This window comes from Herpailurus yagouaroundi, unplaced genomic scaffold (assembly GCF_014898765.1).
Source record: "Herpailurus yagouaroundi ecotype Mexico unplaced genomic scaffold, PumYag 182, whole genome shotgun sequence".
In the NCBI taxonomy this organism is placed as follows: domain Eukaryota; kingdom Metazoa; phylum Chordata; class Mammalia; order Carnivora; family Felidae; genus Herpailurus; species Herpailurus yagouaroundi.
Genome location: NW_024412413.1, coordinates 18,859,362 through 18,879,314, shown reverse-complemented (window position 1 = coordinate 18,879,314; position 19,953 = coordinate 18,859,362). Strand labels below are relative to the sequence as shown.

Genomic DNA, 19,953 nt, shown 5'->3' with positions numbered 1-19,953 from the left:
GATTTGTCACAGAGCTAATGTCGCTAAAGCTTCATTGGGGCCCTGCACCTACAAACACCACTCCATGGCCCTGGAAGGGACCCTAGCAATAGTTTCATCTGGCCATAAGTGGGCTTCTATTTTGTAAAGCTTTCCAAAGATACGTATACCACAGTCAGACAAGACTGCGCTATCTTTCTACTCTGACATCCTCTGTATCACACTTGTTGTGTCCAGTGGTCCAGACATCTTTGAGATCGACCTAAGGAGAAGTTAAGATGAAGGTGCATTTTATCTGCATTTGGTGGATGCATTTATTATCTTTGTGGTCTCTTTCATGGAGATTTATTGCTGGTTGTCTGGATATAAGAAGGGTTTCCAGGAACACTCCCACTGTCCACCCTCCTAAGTCAGGGAGTCTTAAGGTTTGGGAACAGAAGTCTTGAGGCTATGTTCTAAGTGTCCAGTTTTCTTCCAACCCTGGTCAAAACAATTTCCTTTCTGGAGATCTAACATACAACGTGACGACAGTTAGAAATACTGTGTTGTATACACGAAATTTACTAAGAGGGTGGATCTTAAGTGTTCTCTCTCTCTCTCTCTCTCTCACACACACACACACACACACACACTCACAGAAAAAAGGAGAACAAAAGAGAAAGAAAGTGGTAACTATGTGACATGATGAGTATGTTAATTAACTTGATTGTGGTGTTACAAATATCCAAGCATCAAGTTGTGTACTTTTAATATACACCATATTTATTTGTCAATTATACCTCAATAAAGCTGAAGAAAAATATCATACGCCTGGATAACCCCTCCCCTAATTTAAAAAAATCAGAATTTCCTTCCTTATTAGGAATATACTTGACAGTAAAGCATGAAAATTATTAACACATCATTTTTTCCTTTTTCAATAAGAATTTTGTGAAATAAATTTATCAGAATTCTCGTGTTTATATGGCACAAATCTACAGCGGTTCTGTAAACTTTAGTTTGTAAAGTAATATGCTTTAAGCTTCCAAACTATCAAAACTAAAGAACAAATATCAACTATATGTTATAGAAAAAAATGATTTATCTTTTCATTTGCTCTGTAGGTAAGAGTAAACATTTTGATGAGATGATAAGGGTGTTCACCAAAAATATAGAACAAGTTGTAGAAGTTTATCAGGCACTTAATTTATAAAAATATGTTAATTTGGGGGCGCCTGGGTGGCGCAGTCGGTTAAGCGTCCGACTTCAGCCAGGTCACGATCTCGCGGTCCGTGAGTTCGAGCCCCGCGTCAGGCTCTGGGCTGATGGCTCGGAGCCTGGAGCCTGTTTCCGATTCTGTGTCTCCCTCTCTCTCTGCCCCTCCCCCGTTCATGCTCTGTCTCTCTCTGTCCCAAAAATAAATAAAAAAAAAAAAAAAAGAAAAAGAAAAAAAAATATGTTAATTTGTCTGAATTGTGTGGCATTTTGCTAGTTTTATGTAATGTGTGATTTGTTTATATTTCTGCTCTAAAGGTATACTCGTTTTTCTACATAATATTTATAATTTTTTTTATCTTTTTCCTAAATAGAGCCCCCAAAGTTTTATATGCATCAGAGTCCCCTAATCTGGATCTGTGCCCGCATAGGAATTATGTGGTTAAGACAGGAAAAAAAAGTGCCCTGCCTGGATCCAACGTAAAGTCTAGTGAGAAAATAGACCATGAAACAAGCAGTAGCAGCAGGTGAGTACAGGTTAGGCTAGGTGAAGGCCAAGTGGTGTGGGAGAGCATCGGAAGCGCCCTACTGTGTTTACGGTCCATGGGAATGGTTAGGAAAGGAAGGGGATACCCTGGTACCCAAGCAGCAAGGTGAGGTGAGAATTTCCTATGTAGAAAGAAGAGCCTGAGCTCACATAAGTGTGGCATGAAATCTTCACTAGCTGATCTAAGGTTCATGAATGGCTTTTAATGAAGGCTTTGATGACTCGAAATAGCTTGGGAGCTCCTCCTCCTTTACTGCTTCCCTGAATTACCTGGCCCAACTTCACCAAGGAGAGTCACCTGCCCCTTCCTTCAGCCTGGTCTTGCATTGAAAACTGCCTTTTTGCTTGCCCTCTTGCAAAACGGAGTATTACGTGAGCTCTCAGAACACAGGAACTGAGTCTTTTTTCAAGTTTTGCATCCTGGAGTATACTACATGCTTGGCATAGAGGAGGTATTCGATAAATGTTTTTGCAAATAATATTTATTCAGCTCCTGTCATGTGTCAGGCCCTGTTCTGGACACCAAAACCCACTAACAAACGGAACAGGCAAAATCCCTGCCCTCCTGGGGCCTACATTCTAGTGTCTGTTGAAAGAATGAATGAATGGTAGTGTGTATGTTAAAACAGCTCACTAAAAGAGATGTTAGGAAAGGGAACTGAGCTAATCAAAGTCTGTCCCCACCAATCTCTCTTCCTTAGCTCCAGACTGACCCCATGGATATGATGGTGTCACTCTCCTATTTTAAAATGTCCCAGACCACCACACTTAGACCATCAGTCGGTCATTCAAGGTTTCCCATAGCCCAGCCTACCCTGCCCAAACCAAACCAACCCAGCCCTTACCATTCACCATAACATGGCCCCCACTCCTCCCTATCTTCCCCTGCTCACACGTGTGTGAAAACAGACATGAAGACTTCTGACACGTTAATAACCCTCATTATGTGACCCCATCAATGTCAAGTACGCTGAATCCTAAGTACCTGGTAAATACCAGGTTCTGTGTGTTCCTTAGAGAGAAGATCTGATTGCTTTCCTAGAGGCGAGGAAGCTATTCACATAAAAGATCACTGCTGACTCTAGGGAGCCTAGGGCAAGTGGAAGTGAGGGGACAGACACCCCAAAGGAGGGGGATGGTTTCTCTGAATCCTTTAAGTTCTTCATTAAGAGCATTTTGCATGCCACTCTCTGTATCACAGATGCACACATTCAAGCAGCTTTAGTTCCACCGAGTCCATTCATTCAATCAACAAGCATTTATTGAGCACCTGCCTTGTTCCAGACACCATGCTGAGCATGCAAAAGGAGGCCAAGCAGAACCCCTACTATTATGGAGCAGTCAGGGCAGTGGATTCTTGTCCTAAGAAAATTGGGAGGCTATTGAAAGGTTTGAATAGAGGAGCAATAGGTTACGTTACACTTTGAAAAACTTACTTTGCCTGAGCTGCGACATAAAGTACCATTTCTTTGCACTCTGATGCCTTTTATGCATTTGACTGTGTCATTTACTTATATTGTTCTGGCACCAGTGACGATGTGTGAGGGAGATTGTACTTGAAGCAGGAAAAAACCCGAAGCAGGTTGACCAACTGGAAGACTATTGTCATAGGGCAATGATATTAGCACTAGACGGGAGGGAAATATTTATTTATATAAATATATATTTTTAAATCCATATAAATACATAATTAAATATATACATTGATCGATATAACGATATATAAATTATACAAACAGACGATGAAAGAGGTTATATATAGTTAAGACCTGGCCATTGTGGAGAGGGCGTGAGAGAGCAGTGAGAATGTAGGACGGCTCCCATGATTTTGTTTTGAGTGCGTGGATGGATGATGCTAAGCCCTGAATTATGGAACAAAAAGGAGGTAAGGATTTGAGGGAGTCAGAATGATGAGCCCAGTGTTACACGTGTTGTAGTGGATACACCAGGGGAACACCCCAGTAGCCATGTTGGTGGTGCAGTTTGAGATCCCAGGGAGAGGTCCAGGGTAGAAATAAGAATTTGAGAGTCAGGGCACCTGGGTGGCTCACTTGGTTGAGCGTCACACTCTTGATTTCGGTGCAGGTCATGATCCCAGGGTCATGGGATTGAGCCCTGCATCAGGCTTCACGTGTGAAGCCTGCTTAAGATTCTCTCTCTACTGCCTCACACCTGTCAGAATGGCTAAAATTAACAACTCAGGAAACAACAGATGTGGGTGAGGATGCGGAGAAAGAGGAACCCTCTTGCACCGCTGATGGGAATGCAAGCTGGTGCAGCCGCCCTGGAAAACAGTATGGAGTCTCCTCAAAAAATTAAAAATAGAGCTACCCTATGACCCAGCAATTGCACCACTAGGTATTTATCCAAAGGATACAGGTGTGCTGTTTTGAAGGGGCACATGCACCCCCATGTTTATAGTAGTGCTATTGACAATAGGCAAATTATGGAAAGAGCTCAAATGTCCATTGACTGATGAATGGATAAAGATGTTGTATATATATATCTGTATAGATATAGATATATAGATATATATCTATAGGTATATAGATATATAGATATATATACACACACACAACAGAATATTACTCAGGGGTCAAAAAGAATGAAATCTTCCCATTTGCAATAACATAGATGGAACTAGAGTAGATTATGCTAAGTGAAATAAGTCAGTCAGAGAAAGATAAATATCATATGATCTCACTCATATGTGGAATTTAGGAAACAAAACAGATGAGTATAGGGGAAGGGAAGGAAAAATAAGATAAAAACAGAGAGGAGGGCAAACCATAAGAGTCTCTTTAAACATTTTTTAAATGTTTATTTTTGAGAGAGAGACAGAGTGCAAGCAGGGGAGGAGCAGAGAGAGAGGGAGAGACAGAATCCAAAGCAGGCTGCAGGTTCTGGGCCATCAGCACAGAGCCTGATGTGGAGATTGAACCCAGGAACTGTGAGATCATAACCTGAGCCAAGTCGGGAGCTTAACCAACTGAGCCACTCAGGTGCCGCAAACCATAAGAGTCTTTTAAATACAGAGAACAGACTGAGGGTTGCTGGAGGGGTGTTAGGTGTGGAGGATGGGCTAAATGGGTGATGGGCATTAAGGAGGGCACTTGTTGGGATGAGCACGGGGTGTTATATGTAAGTGATGAATCACTAAATTCTACTCCTGAAACCATTATTACACTATATTTATTTATTAAAAATAAATTTTATTCATTTTAAAATAAAATTAAAGATTAATTGATTAGTTAAATTAAAAAAGTTAAAATCTAAAGACCTGAAAAAAATAAATGAATGTTTGGTAGAATTCACCTAAAAAAATAAAAAAGATTATCTCTCTCTCTCTCTCTCTCTCTCTTAAAAAGACAAATTTTAAAAATAAACATACATTAAAAATATTTTTAAAAGTTTAAAAGGAATTTGAGAGTCGTCAGCAAAAGATGTGGAAGCTCAAATCTACAGATAACATGTGTCTTTGGGAAACTGGAGACGGGAAACTAAAAACTAGTACTGAGAAAAACTTATCCAAGGGATAAGAATCACGGTAGCCAAAGGAGGAGAGAACATTAAGAAGAGGTGAGCAATCAACAAGGCCAAAGACATTGGGACAGCCAAGTAATGTAGTACCGGAAGTAGCTATTACATTTAACAAAGTGGAGTACTGGTGAGTGTGTTAGTCTGTATTCTTCAGAGAAACAGAACCAGTAGGAGAGATCTGTATCTATATATGTATCTATCTATATCTATACTAATAAATAGATGATAGATTAGATTAGATAGATAGATAGATGATAGATAAATACTGAGAGAGAGAGAGAGAGAGAGAGAGAGAGAGAGAGAGAGAGAGACTATAAGAAATTGGTCAGTGGTAGGGGCGCCTGGGTGGCGCAGTTGGTTAAGCGTCCGACTTCAGCCAGGTCACTATCTCGCGGTCCGTGAGTTCGAGCCCCGCATCAGGCTCTGGGCTGATGGCTCAGAGCCTGGAGCCTGTTTCCGATTCTGTGTCTCCCTCTCTCTCTGCCCCTCCCCCATTCATGCTCTGTCTCTCTCTGTCCCAAAAATAAATAAATGTTGAAAAAAAATTAAAAAAAAAAAATCAATCACACCTTCCAGACTCAGCTGGGGAGAGACCAGATTGGGAAGAAATAGAACTTGGGAAAGGAGGTTGGAGAGACATCCAGTAGGAATAAGGATGAGAAGGAATCAAAGTGGAGAATGGAAAGCTAAGGTTTCCAAGGTGGAGCTGTTCTGGGTGCAAAGTCCAAGATGTAGCCTCAAAAGGAGTGGCCAAAGGGGAAGTGAAGTTTGCTCGAGTTTCAAAAGTCAAGGAAACTGGGTACTGGGTGTTCCCATGGCCCTTTTATTCAGACTGAACAGTTCTGACCATTCTTCATGCCGTCATCAAAGACTATCTCTGTAATAACTTACCAAACCTCTCCACCCCCTTCAGAAGTCACCAGGGCATCCCCTTTACCCAAAGAGAGTGTATCTATGGGACTAGTGTAATTTCTTTACCAGAAGAGATTCCTTCTTCACAGCTCTGAATAATGGACTGTGTCTCATCATCTCGAATACCTCTAGAGTACTCCATTTTCAGAGTACAAAAATTTCACTCTATAACTTGTCAAAAAGGCCAATTGGAGGGCACCTGGGTGGCTCAGTCAATTGAGCACTGGAGTCCTGATTTCAGCTGAGGTCATGATCTCACAGTTCCTGAGTTTGAGCTCCACGTTGGACTCTGTGCTGACAGTGTTGGATTCTCTGTCTCCCTCTCTCTGCCCCTCCCTTGTTCTCTCTGTCTCTCTCTCTCTAAAAAAAATAAAAATAAACATTTTTTAAAAAGGCCAATTGGCCCCAGATTATAACTTGATGGCTCAGGAATGAAGTTTCAGAATCTGAACATTAACAATCACCGCGTATGTTTCTTTTTTTTTAAAGTTCATTTATTTACTTTGAGAGACAGAAAGAGAGAGAGAGAAAGAAAGAAAGCACAAGTGGGGGAGGAACACATATATAGAGAGAGAGGATCCCAAGCAGATTCTGCAATGTCAGCACAGAGCCCATTTCAGGGCTCGAACTCACAAACGGTGAGATCATGACCTGAGCGGAAATCAAGAGTGGGACTCTTGGGGCACCTGGGTGGTGCAGTCGGTTAAGCGTCCGACTTCAGCCAGGTCACAATCTCGCAGTCCGTGAGTTCGAGCCCCGCGTCAGGCTCTGGGCTGATGGCTCGGAGCCTGGAGCCTGTTTCCGACTCTGTGTCTCCCTCTCTCTCTGCCCCTCCCCCGTTCGTGCTCTGTCTCTTTCTGTCCCAAAAATAAATAAAAAACGTTGAAAAAAAATTAAAAAAAAAAAAAAAGAGTGGGACTCTTAACCTACTGAGCCACCCAGGCGCCCCTCGTGTGTTTCTAATGTGGGTATTGTGGGGACGCGATACAAGCCGCACAGCACTCTATGGTTGAAGTCAATTGTACAGAGTAGAATCAGTAGAATGAATCGAAATGCCAAGGTTTTTCACGCAGTACTCCCTGCAGATTTAGAAACAACCGGCAGGTGGCGAGCGACTCACACAACCCGCAGTGGAGGACTGTGAGTTTTCCTGGTCCCCAAATCCCTGACCAAAAACTGCTCAGGCCAATAAAGAAGAATCCTGTTTCCTAAGCAAAGCTGTTAGTGATAAGGTGAGTTACTTCCCTTTACACCAGATTCCTGATGAGCAATGGCCCACCTATGTCTTTCCCTTTCCTCAGGAGGCCAGCAGGTACTGGTCTGGCAGGTACTGGTACTAGTAGGTACTGGTCTACGTCATGAAGTTGTGGATGAGATCATTTGCCCCCTGAAGGTTCTTTCCATAAAAAAACTGGGAAAGATGTTTGCTCAAAGAAGCGGGCCATGACCATGAAAGGGTTAAGTGGTGATGTCTGTATAGTCTATATAGTCAGAGCCTGAGGGGAGGTATCCTACTCAGTCCCTCATTTTGTGGATGAAAACCAGTCTAGGAAGAAGGTGAGCAATTTGCCTGAGGACACAGCGCTAGAAAGTTCCAGAACCTGGAGTCTATCTCTTTGAATTCAAGTGGCTTGCTTTTGCACTGTCCTTAACACTACGGGTCCGCATGTGTCTGCAGTTCACCAGTGTCTGCTCATGACTTGCCATATGGAAGAAGCTAGGGATGACCATTTGGTTGGGGAAGAGAAGCTGTTTGACTTTAGGATTCCAAGAAGAATCTCCCCTTCCTAACTAGATTGTGTATTTACCCAATAGGGGTAGGCTGGCGGATGAGGGAGGGTGAGAGTCTAGACTAATGGAACTTGAGTCAGAGGGCTCTCCATTGTTGCCCCGCCGTGACTTTTTAATGGACCTCCTTTTCTTACACACCTCCTTTTCTGCCTGCTAAACTACAAGCTTAGTGAAGGCAATGCTTGTCTTAGTTACTTCTAACTATGTTCTATAGTTAGTTGATGCATCAATGAGCATATCGACCCTGATCACTTGGGGATCAAAGTGGCATTTTCTAACACCTTAGATGAATAGCATATTCCTCCTGTTATGTACTCAGTATGCTCACACTTATTTAGCAAATGCATATAGTGTTCACTCTGTGCCAAGCACTGTTCTCAGAATGTTACAAATATTAACTCATTTCGTTTCGTTTCTGTTGCTGTTTCTCTAAGGTTCCCTGTCAATAAATATCCATGTGTCAGAAATCACCCTCTTCCTCTCCCTCCTCCTCCCCCCAAAAGACCCTGCAATACTGGGCATAGGGAAGAGTGTTGGGGGGAAAGGAAAGAGTTAACTGGCCCACCTGGGGGCTCAGTTTCCCAAATAGACTCCGGGACCCTGGCGGTGGCCTCCTTCCTCACCTCAAGTGAGCAAACGCCCTTGGCCCTTGGGGCAGACGGCCAGGTCTGCACCCGAGGTGGAGACGGCTCACAGCCGCCTGGCTGATTTATAGGCCAGCGCATTCCCGGGCCGCGCCGCAAGGAGTCGGGCTGAGCTCGGACTTTGGGAGGTGATGATGGACACAGGACACGTGGCCACACAATGGGGACACACGACTGACCTCAGTCACTTCGGCAAACTGCCCCTGCTTTCGGAGAGCGGCAGGAAAGCTTCAGGAGCTCTGGAACCCTGGGCGCCTGCGTCCTTCGCCCCAGCCCGTAGCTCGTGTCACCCTGTTGAGGGCAGAGAGCACCCAAGGGCGCTCATCCCCCACCCCCTCCAGAGCTCTGAGAGGCCCCTCACCCTGAGCTTTAAAGCCTGTCCTGGAGCACGGGAGCCTTGATGCGGTGCACACTGTGTGAAGACAGGCACAAGGACCATTTCCTTGGGGCTGATTCTGGCCAGGACGTGCTGGGAACGAACTTTCCCCGCGTGTCAGATGCCGGCACCCAGGGACTGGGTGACGCCTCCTCGCGGCGGGGCAGGGCGAAAGACAGAGGAAAGGCCAAAAGAGGGTGGAGAGGGTGTTGTGGGAGGTGGGGGGGGGGGTGGGGAGGGATAGGAGGAGAGGCAACCGAGAGGAAGGGGGGATGGGAGTGGAGGCCGTATGAATTTGAGAAGGAGCGATCAAGTTGGGGAAAAAATAGCAAGGCTTTTTTTTTTTTTCTTCCCTCCTTATATGCAAACTGTCACTTCGGGTTAGCCTGAGCCCTTATCTGGCTCATTAGCATGAGCTGTGGCGAACGCGCTTAAACCCTCTAATTATTTATTATGCCGTCACGGAGCAGGTCGCAACCCCGGGGCGCCCTTGCGGGGACCCGCAGAGGCGGACACTGCGCGCCGCTGGGGCGCAGCGCCCAGTGCGACTCTAAGCTACCAGGGTGAGATCCTCCTTGCTAGGAGCCCCGCGGGGAGCTGTTCCTCAGGGCAACGCGGCAGAATTATTGGGGCGTACCAGAACCCCCCCCCCCCCCCGCATCCATCCCTGTGACGTGGTGCAGCCCTCGCCTCTCCAGTCTATACTTGCGCCCGGTCCTCTGAATTAGCAAATCTAAAGACCGAAGTTGGTGGTAAGGAAACAGCATTTTTGCAAAAGAACAAGGAGCTGGAGCTTGGGTTGGGTGGCATGTTGGGTGCACCTCCCAGAAGGACCCTGAGGAGAGCCCGAAGGTGGGGGGAGCCCTCTTCCCCCTCTCCCCCACCGCTACCCCCCTCCGCGTTCCGAGAGAGTTGGTAAATTGGGGGGAAAGGCGCCCGGCTGCAAGCCGGCCACTCATGTCCAGGGCGCTATTCAGAAAACAGTTTCAAAATAAGTTAACCTCAGTAGGGTGTCCCCCCCTCCCCTTCTAATTGTCCCCCCTTCCCCCTCCCGCCCTCCATTCGAGTCTGTTTTATGTTCCTCTGCGTTGTGCCAACTATTTTATCTTTATTCCTTCTCTTTCTCTTTGGCCATTCATTCCTTTTTTTGTGTGTGTGGCTTCCCTGGCTGATGTGCGGCTCGTTACCACCCACTGCACGCTCGCTCCTGTAGCTGAGGTGTTTCTATACAAACTCAAGCGTCCAGTTGTCATATTAATTATTACACTGAGTAATGACTGAAATGGTCAAAATAAGGGTAGACTCGAGAGCTTTTTTTCTTGCTGCTCAAAGATTCAGCAAAGAAGCCGTGCAACAAAGCAATAATTGGTCCCCAGAAACACTCCGACAAGGCATGGAATATAGGTTTCATAGAACCCTGCGATTGTGAAGGGGGGAAAGCTCTGAATGGACCCCACGCTTCTTTTCTAAACTCTCTTGCTGAGCAAAAAATGGACCTCTGTTTGAATACTGCCCTGATCCTTGAATACTATACCCAGCAGAGAAAAAAATGCACCATTTATTGTAAGTTTTTTTTTTTTCTTCTGCAGCTATTCATGGGGTCTCTGTGAAGAATCAGCTGGTTTTGTTTACCGTGAAAGACCTTTACTTTATTTTCATTCTTGGACGAGGTGGGGTGGGGGGGAGGGACAGAGAGCCATGTGCCTAGACGGAGAGGAGCTGGCCTACTGTAACAAAATAGAGTGTAACAAATCCTACAAAAGTTTAGAATGTATTGATTCTTTGGAGAGCTATATAGATTAACGACTTTCTTTATGCTTATCCCAGGAAGGTATTTAATCATAATGTAAATGGGGCTTTAGAAAAAATAAAGACTTAGCAGCGTTAGTTCTCCTATTTGGAGAACTTCAAAAGGACTTGTGAGAGTGGCTGCAAATTACTCCCTCACCCTGCCCGAAACCCCCCCTCCCTAACCAAAAAGCCACAATAAAATAATAGTTTGTGCTTTTATTGTTTTGTTTTTTTTTTCAGCTTTTCTTTTTCTCCTTTTTAAGGCGTATTGAAAAAGCAAATAGATTTGTTTGAAGCCTGGATTCCTTAATGCAGGTGCAGGCCTGGCTGCTGTGACCAAGAAGCCAAGCCAAATCTGTGGTTCATGCTATTCTGCCTCACACCCCGCCCCCCACCACCCCCCTTCCCCAGGCCATCCCAGGCCAGTCAGACCTAACTTGGGGCTGGGCAGCAACAGTTTCTGAAGTTACCTTGGGAAGGGTGAGCTTGGAGACAACAGATTAAGCACTAATAAACTTTTCATTTTTCTTGGATAGGACGGTGTTGACTACAGGCCATGAATACTCTGTATACCCACTTTTCCTGAAGCATCTGTGACTTCTGGGACTTAGCGCTCACTGAAATTGAGGTTTATGCTAAAAATATTGTCTCCAAATCAAGAATCAAGGCCTGTGTTCATCTTTGTACTTAAATGTAATTTTGTTAAGTGATCTGTTCAATGGAAAATCTAGTTTCACTTTTAATGTTAACTCCCTTCCCCCCAAACAAAAAGGATGGATGGAACCTTTTAATATCTCCTTTCCGTGGAGAGAAGGTGCACCATTCTGGAGCTTGAGGAGAGTGTATGAGCAAAGGTAGCACTGGTCTGGCCTTTAACTGTGAGTGGAAATTACGGTAACAGACTTGGGGTACCGGGGCCTCAGGTCTCCGGGGCAGCAGATCCTCCTGTATCACCAGGAAAGCCAGCTCCCCATGTAGATACCAGTGCTGAAGGCAGACCAGGATTAAACTAAAGTATGGTCCAGTTCCAGGATTCCCTAACAGAACGGCTTTCATTGTTTTGCAGGAGAGAGAGAAACCTTCCCATTTTTCTGGGATGTCTATATTCTGGGTAATACACACCAGAGGCGGTCAATGTCCTGCCACCCCCTTACAAGAATGGCAATCCCTGATATGTGTGGAGGGATTTACAAAGTGAATTCACAAACATCAGATTTAATTCTCCCGACAGCCTTGACAGATGAGCAAAGAAAGTGTCACTACTCCATTTATGGATGAAGGTGTTAAACACTCCTTTTGTGAGTTTTCTTCTCCCTCCGCATCTAGATAAATGGCATTTTGAGTGTCCTAGTCAAGTAAAGCCCAGGGGACTTGCTCAGAGGCAGGCCCCCTGGTTGCCAAGAGAGCCACAGAAAGCTAGAGGTCAGGGCCAGTGGTTCTGCTAAAGCCCCTACATGCGCAAGCCGTGAAGCTTGTCCGTATCTGACCTCACTTGCTTCTGTTTTATGTTAAAATGTTGGGTTCAGTGCCACCTTGATTTTTGAGCATCACCCCATTCCTCTAAAATGACAGGAATTACCCACTTCCAGGTGCTGGGACAGTGGGACAAGGTGGTGATGAAGATCCGATGGCTGGACAATGGCTACAGTGATTATCACAGCGTGGTACCAGGAAGCCTCCTCCCACAATCCCTTTCCTGGATGGGCTGTGTGAGCAGTGACTTCCTCATAGTTTTAGAAAGGCTATTCTCATGAATCCCTTCCTATTTACCCCTGGCCCAGAGCGCTCCACATACATCTGGTTGAAACCTCACAACTCTTGGAAGTAGGTACCATAACTCCGAGCATGGGGCAGGTGAGGACTGTATCAAGTCCTAGCTATGAGGACTAGAACAGAGGCTATTTGCTCAAAGTCATAGCTGTTAAGCAACAGAGCCTGGATACCAAATCAAATCCATTTGTTCTATCTGCCAGTGCAAAGTCTAGGTTCCCTGGGCCTCAGAGAGTATACGGCAGTTCTCTCAGGGGTGTGTGTGTGTGTGTGTGTGTGTGTGTGCAGGGGTGGGTCCTAATCTAGGTCACAGGGTCAGAAGCAGGATTCCAATGGCCTTTTAAGCCTCAGTGTTTGTTTCAAACTGATGAAACAACCAGAAGGGCAATTTCCGTGGCAAACTCTTGCTGGTGGTGCACAATCCCCAAAGACAGAGGCCAAGCCCCATGAAGAGGAAGCTAGCCCACTCAACCTTGCGGTCGGAGAAGATGGAGAGGACACTGCAGGGCTGGGAAGGGTGGGTGGCAGGAGGAGCCTGCTTTGCGCTCACTCAAGTAGGCAGAAGGGAACGCCTGGGTTTTTGGAGATTTTGCAAAGCCGGTAAGGTCTCAGGCTGAGGATGCGGGAGTGGGGCGGGTTGAGAATGGGAGCTGGCTCTGGGCTGGAGCGGGGAGAAAAGGGACAAACGTTCCGGTGGCTTTGGCCGGAAGGATCCCAGCGCTCGCTGTCTTTTCTCCTGGGCTGAGGCCAACACGCAGGACCACTACAATGCATGGCTTCACTAGTAGGAGTATTCGGGAGCCCATGTGATGGAGGGGGGTGGGGGCTGGGGGTTGGGCTTAGGCTGTGGCCTTGAAGTCTCTGACAATTAGGATCTCCGCGCACGAGTGAAGTCCGCACCCGAAAAAGAAACCGAGGACGCGGGCGGGCTATTGGCAACTTTTCCGCACCCCTAGACACACCACTGGAAATGAGCTGGTGTTCGCCGCTCTTGCACTGATCGAGAAACTGAGGGCCGTAGAGAAAGAGGAGCTTGTTCAAGGGTAAAACGCAGAAACAGTGCTAGAGCCAGGACCACAGACTTTGTTAAATGACGGACTGATAGAGTCTGAATTGGAAGGGCGCTTGAATCAGCCTGCGAAAGAAAACGCACTTCGATGGGTCCGTGTTGGCGACTCCGCTCATTTTGCTCAAGAGGAGTGGATGGGGCACAGGCGGCTTTTCGTGGACGCCTCCTAGCGGCCTGCACCCGGGGCTCACCGCCGGGGCGTGAGGGTGGGGAGACACGCCTGAATAACCGCTATTTGGTCAGGTGGTCTACCAGGGGCTTCTTGGGGTAGCAAAGCGGTGATGTGGCTGTTTTAGGCCTCACAGCCTGCTACACTTCCCAGAAATGAAGACAAAAGGTATCTTGGAGTCCTCTCAACTCCTTTCCCGGGGTGGGGGGTGGCGGGTGGGGGGTTGGGGGTGAGGGGAGAGGACAGAAGCGTAAATGCCACTGAGTCCATCAGTCCTGTGGGGTCGACAAGCCACAGGTTACTGTGAGGAAGGAGGCTGGGTGGGGAAAGAGGGTTACAGAACTGGTCTCTGTTGGCACGGTTAGGTCCCGCGCTTCCCAAACCCACACGTTTTCAAAGAGGAAACTGAGGCAGAGAAGACAGGTGCTTCACCTCGGAGCCATTCGTCCCCACTGCCCATCACCGCCACCGCTACTGTTCTGGCAACCCTCGAAGCTAGGCACACAAACCAAAGGTGGCTCCTTGGGTCACCCCCATAGATCCTTTAGAAAGACCCATCTCCCCAAAGGGAAGTCCAATGAGAAGCAATTATTTAGGTAATTCTCCACAATCGTCCCTGCTTTCAGGTCTCCGATCAAAACTGTCTATTTCTACTGCACAAATCAACCGGACGATTCCCTCTTCTTCTGTCTATGACGCGACCTGAGACGTGGCCCCAGCCTCCTTCCCCCGCCTCCAGCAGCGCGGTGCGGAGATGGGAGCGGCGGCTGGGTCCGCATTCTCCAAAGGGCCGCTTCCCAAGGCGCCCCGAAGCTGGACCCGGCTCCGGCCGGAGAGCGCCAGGGCCGAGGCCCAGGAAGGGCGCCTGGGTGGGCGCAGTCCCAGCGGCCGAGCGACGGCTGCAAGCGACTCCCCCTCCCTCGCGGCGCCAGCACGCGGCCCCGCCGGGCTCCGCTCCCAGTCGCCTGCCACCGGCCCGCCGGGCACACGCCTGGGGCGGGATGGAGGCTGCGCCAAGGCAGCCGAGGTAACTGCGGCAGTGCCCAACGACCAGACAAACTCCTCTGGCCCCTCAACCTCCATCCCCAACTCTTTTCTCAGACCCACTTTGGGAAACCCCAGAGCGCCCCGCGCTTTATGCATCCCCCAGCCGGTCCGGAAATCATCCTCTGGGATAAAGCCACTGAGGTCATCCTGGGGGGCATCGCGGCCAAACACCTACGTATAGTTCTGATCCCAACCAGCCCTCAAGGAGATCACCTCCGTCTTTATCGCCCCCCCCCCCCACAGTTGTTCAGTTGTGAGGAGCATATCCTAGTTTTTATACCTGGATGGGACATTAGAGACCATCCAATCCAAACTTCTGTTGCTACAGACGAGGAAACTGAGGCTCGGAGCAGACGCCACTCACCAAGGGCCACAGAGCTAGCGAGAGGACGCTTTGGGACTAGAACCCAGCCTTAACGGTACTTTTATTTACTTTCGCAGTCCAGTAATTCCCACGGAGTTCTCCCCATCTTTCTAACCTTCGATCCCAAATTTGCTCCAGCTCCCAAGAACGGCGAAGACACCCCCCCCCCAAGAGAATGACAGTAGGTAGAAGAAAGCAGGAAAAATGGAGCCCCAGTCTCGTCAACCCGCACACCGCCTCGTGGCACTTTTTCTGCTCAAAGCCTTCCCTGAGCTTTGCTCCAAGTTCTCAGGAGAATCCCGAGGCACTTCACCCCAAACCTTTCCACCCCTACACCCCCAATTCCCAGGGCCATTCGCCCGTCCAGACACGCCGGCCCCCCCTTTCTAGAGCCACCCCCGGCTGCAGCCCGCCCTAAGCGCGCCGCCTGTTTATTCAGCCGGGAGTCCGGCACGCGCCAGGCGCACGCACTGCAACAACAAACCCGGCTGAATGGAGAGTTTGCAAGGAGCCGGCGCGGGGACCGGGCGGGGGGAGGGGAGAGGAGGAGGGAGAGTTTAGGGAGTGGGTGGGAGGAGGAGGGAGGAGGAGGGGGTAGTGGGGGCTGCAGCCGCTCGCTACAGCAGCGGGGAGTGGGGGGCGAGGCGGGGCCAGCGCTGCGCGTGGGGCTGGGTGTCCCATTGAAAAGGCGGCCGCACTCCGGCCGCCCAGCACTCTCTCACTTCTGGCCAGGGAACGTGGAAGGCGCACCGACAGGGCACCGGCCAGGGAGGGCGAGGGCAAGAAGGAAATAAGAAAGAAAGGGAGTTAACAAAATTTAAAAAAAACAAAACAAAACAAAAACAGCCTGAGCCACGGCTGGAGAGACCGAGACCCCGGCGCAAGCGAGCGCAGCCCTAGGGGGCGAGGAACGGGAGACTCAGCAGAGCGTGCTCACCACTGACTTTTGCTCCTTCTGCCTTTAAAACAAAACAAAACAAAACAAAAACAACAACAACAACAAAAAAAAAAAAAAAAACAAGAAGGCGCGAGCGGCAGGCTCACACGCGAGCGCCACGCGAGGCTCCTGAAGCCAACCCGCGAAGGGAGGAGGGGAGGGAGGAGGAGGAGGAGTGGAGGGAGGAGGAAAAGCGTTTGCACCTTCGCTGCTCCCACCCAAAGAAGTCTCCCCGGGATTTTGTTTGGGTTTTTTTTTTGTTGTTGTTGTTTTGTTTTTTTTAACTTCCCTCCGGGCTGCCTCTTCATCTCTCCCCTTCTTTCCCTCTCTGTTCGTGCACCCAAGTCCTGTCTGTGTCCCCTCGCGCGCCCGCACCTCGCGTCCCCGCTTGCTCCCCTTCGGCGACTCTTTGGCGGCCGCTGCGCATGGAGAGCTCTGCCAAGATGGAGAGCGGCGGCGCCGGCCAGCAGCCGCAGCCGCAGCCGCAGCCGCAGCAGCCCTTCCTGCCGCCCGCAGCCTGCTTCTTTGCCACGGCCGCGGCGGCGGCGGCGGCGGCAGCGGCGGCGGCGGCGCAGAGCGCACAGCAGCAGCAGCAGCAGCAGCAGCAGCAGCAACAGCAGCAGCAGCAGCAGCAGCAGCAGCAGCAGCAGCAGGCGCCGCAGCTGAGCCCGGCGGCCGACGGCCAGCCCTCAGGGGGCGGTCACAAGTCAGCGTCCAAGCAAGTCAAGCGACAGCGCTCGTCCTCGCCCGAACTGATGCGCTGCAAACGCCGGCTCAACTTCAGCGGCTTCGGCTACAGCCTGCCGCAGCAGCAGCCGGCCGCCGTGGCGCGCCGCAACGAGCGCGAGCGCAACCGCGTCAAACTGGTCAACCTGGGCTTTGCCACGCTCCGGGAGCACGTCCCCAACGGCGCGGCCAACAAGAAGATGAGCAAGGTGGAGACGCTGCGCTCCGCGGTCGAGTACATCCGCGCGCTACAGCAGCTGCTGGACGAACACGACGCGGTGAGCGCCGCCTTCCAGGCTGGCGTCCTGTCGCCCACCATCTCCCCCAACTACTCCAACGACATGAACTCCATGGCCGGCTCGCCGGTCTCCTCCTACTCGTCCGACGAGGGCTCTTACGACCCACTCAGCCCCGAGGAGCAAGAGCTGCTCGACTTCACCAACTGGTTCTGAGGGGCTCGGCCTTGTCCCGGCCCCGGTGCGAGTGGACTTTGGAAGCAGGTAGGTTGCATTTGGGAGTGAACAGTGTGATATTCTTACCTTCATTCTTTTTCCTCCGTCTTAGTGTCTGTAGGAGGGGGACTGTCTCCACGGAGATGGGGGGGAGGGGGTTGATTTAAAGAATTTGTAAATTAATTTAAACTTTGTCGATTTCAAACCCTGGTTTGTTAGTTTCAGTATTGGCCTCTAAGAGTGGCTGGAGGGGGGAATAACGGGGGGAGGGGCGGTTTGCGAACGATGGAGAACCGAGTACTGGGACCTGTCAAAAGAGGTGCTGCACCTGACAGATCCTCCCTCAAACCTCCACTTTCCCCCACTGCCAGCCTCCAAGTTCATACTAACCTCTCCCCTTCTTCTCAAGTTATAGGGTCACCGCACAACCTACATCTTTAGTGCTTTCTTGTCAGCGATGTTGGAAGGGAGGAAAAAAAAAAAAAGAAAAAAGAAGAGAAGAAGGAAAGAAAAAAATAAATTCAGGCAACCAACCACAAGACCAACTAAGCAGCGCATGCCTGAGAAGCAAGGCTCTCTCGAAACAGGGATGCGCTCCGAACTCTATCTTTGCACTCCCAATTCTTTACGGAGATATGAAGGGTGACTAGGACCTGAGTCAAAGTGCAGAATGCAGCTTGCGTGCAAAAGCAGTGGGCTCCTGGCGGAAGGGAGCAGCACAGCCCTAGAGAAAACTCCCACCCACCAGTAACAGGCAGAACTGAAAGCACTTGCTAGGGTGCCCTCACCTCCCCGCCCTCTCTGAAAGTGCAGTTCTAAGCCCTGTAGAAATGGGTTGGTGTCTTTCTTCTCACTATCCCCATCCCAATATGCTGTGGACATTTGTCTGCAGTGAAATTATGCTATACTCAGTCCTTTGAAACCCAGATCCTCCCCGGGGGGGGGGGCTCCCCAAACCCCATTTCCTCACACCATCTTTTCTACCATTTTCATCATAGAATGCTTCCAATCTTTTGTGAATTTTTTTATTATAAGAAAAATCTATTTGTATCTATCCTAACCAGTTTGGGGATATATTAAGATATTTTTGTACATAAGAAAGAAAGAGAAAAAATTTATAGAGTTTTGTACAAATGGTTTAAAATGTGTATATCTTGATACTTTAACATGTAATGCTATTACCTCTGCCTATCTTAGATGTGTAGTTCACCTTACAACTGCCATTTTCCCCACGTGGTTTTTGTAAAGAACTCTCCTCACAGGTGAGATCAAGAGGCCACCAGATGTACTTCAGCACCAATGTGTCTTACTTTATAGAAACTTTGTTAATGTATTAATGACGTTATTAAATACTGTTCAAGAAGAACAAAGTTTATGCAGCTACTGTCCAAACGTAAAGTGGCAGCCAGTTGGTTTTGATAGGTTGCCTTTTGGGAAATTTCTATCACTGCCTTTTTTTTTCCTTGCTGTTTTATTACAGACTTACAAGAAACGTGTATAACCCTGTTTTATACAAACTAGTTTCGTAATAAAACTTTTTTCTTTTTTTACAAATGAAAATAATCAGCCTCCTCCACGTCTTCCTTGACTCCACGGTCCCTGTACAAGTTATTTTCGAAAGGCCAAAGGGGAGGAGTGGGTGGGGGAGAAGAGGGTGGTATACAGCATGCTAAGTGGCAGAATTGACAAAGATAAGTGCTATAACCAGTCCTACCCAAGGTGACTCTATGACAAACGTAGAGGGAAAAGATAGGTAAGTAAAGACAACTTTCTTCCACTCTTATGCTGCAAACGCGCAAGCGTGCACACACACACACACATACGCACACACACCTAGGGAACAGGTGGTGAGTAATGACTGCAATGTCTTTTGATGACATGATTGTATATTTAAAAAAATCTCCCAGAAAAATGAACTGGAAGGAGAGGATCCTCACCTTCACTTTCTAACCCTTAGCCCCATTTGGAGAGTTTCTCATTGTGAAACCATGGAAAAGCTGGATGAGATAATGGATATTAGGGGTGGGGGTAAAGCTGCTGGTACTGGAGCTTGTGCAGGGCGGGGGGGGGGGGGGGGGGCAGTCTTTGCTGTGCTCCCAGTGGTGGGTGTGTTCTTCCTTCACTTCTAGGCTAGGCACACATTTTCTGTTCCTTTTCCCCACTCCACACACTTCCCATATTGATTTTAAGTAAGGAGAACTATGATATGAATTCTCTGCAGAAGGAGTTAGATTTAAATGAATAAAAGCCTTAGAAATGTGTGGTCGCTTTGAGACACTGGCCTATCTACGTTTGTGACTCTATCCGAATAGCGTGAGCTGCGTGTAAAAGTACCCAATTACCAAGATTCAAAAAGAAATTGGTGGGTTTTTGGCTGGCTTGCTTCTTGTCAGTTAGCAAGGACGTGATCAGAATCCTACCCCCTCTCTCGTTGGCTCTTCCCTCGCTGCCTGCATTACTTGCAGATTCAGTTTGCGTGTCTCCAGCCAAGCGGAAAGCCTAGCGCAAAATGCATCTTACAAAACCCAACAAAGAACGGAGAGCCAGCATGTCTTCCAGAGTTAAAAATCTAGTCTGTGTTGGTACATCTATACCATTTAGTGCACAGAATAATCATTTTTTAAAGCCGCGATGCACGGAGCACG

At 48.5% G+C, this 19,953-nt stretch overlaps 2 protein-coding genes across 4 annotated transcripts in view; one reads left to right on the top strand and one right to left on the bottom strand.

Moving 5' to 3' along the window:
- Nucleotides 1–16,616, bottom strand: part of PAH (phenylalanine hydroxylase) — a 113,909-nt gene extending 97,293 nt beyond the window's left edge. For both annotated transcript variants that reach the window (XM_040491057.1, XM_040491058.1), the window contains exon 1: nt 16,506–16,616. The gene's annotated coding sequence lies outside the window, so the exon portion shown is untranslated. The remainder of the gene's footprint in view (nt 1–16,505) is intronic.
- ASCL1 (achaete-scute family bHLH transcription factor 1) lies at nt 16,536–18,871 on the top strand. Of its 2 annotated transcripts, none has more exons than XM_040491060.1 (2): nt 16,536–17,356; nt 17,724–18,871. In XM_040491060.1, exon 1 carries the CDS (start codon nt 16,556–16,558, stop codon nt 17,306–17,308), a length of 753 nt encoding a protein of 250 aa, XP_040346994.1. In that variant the 5' UTR covers nt 16,536–16,555; the 3' UTR covers nt 17,309–17,356; nt 17,724–18,871. The 2 variants fall into 2 exon arrangements, with proteins under 2 accessions (XP_040346994.1, XP_040346993.1); XM_040491059.1 differs by having other exon boundaries at nt 17,718–17,824.
- Nucleotides 18,872–19,953: the final 1,082 nt, after the last annotated feature.

Excerpts from the sequence above, each read along its gene's own strand:
- ASCL1 (XM_040491060.1), top strand. The coding sequence starts at position 16,556 with ATGGAGAGCTCTGCCAAGATGGAGAGCGGCGGCGCCGGCCAGCAGCCG.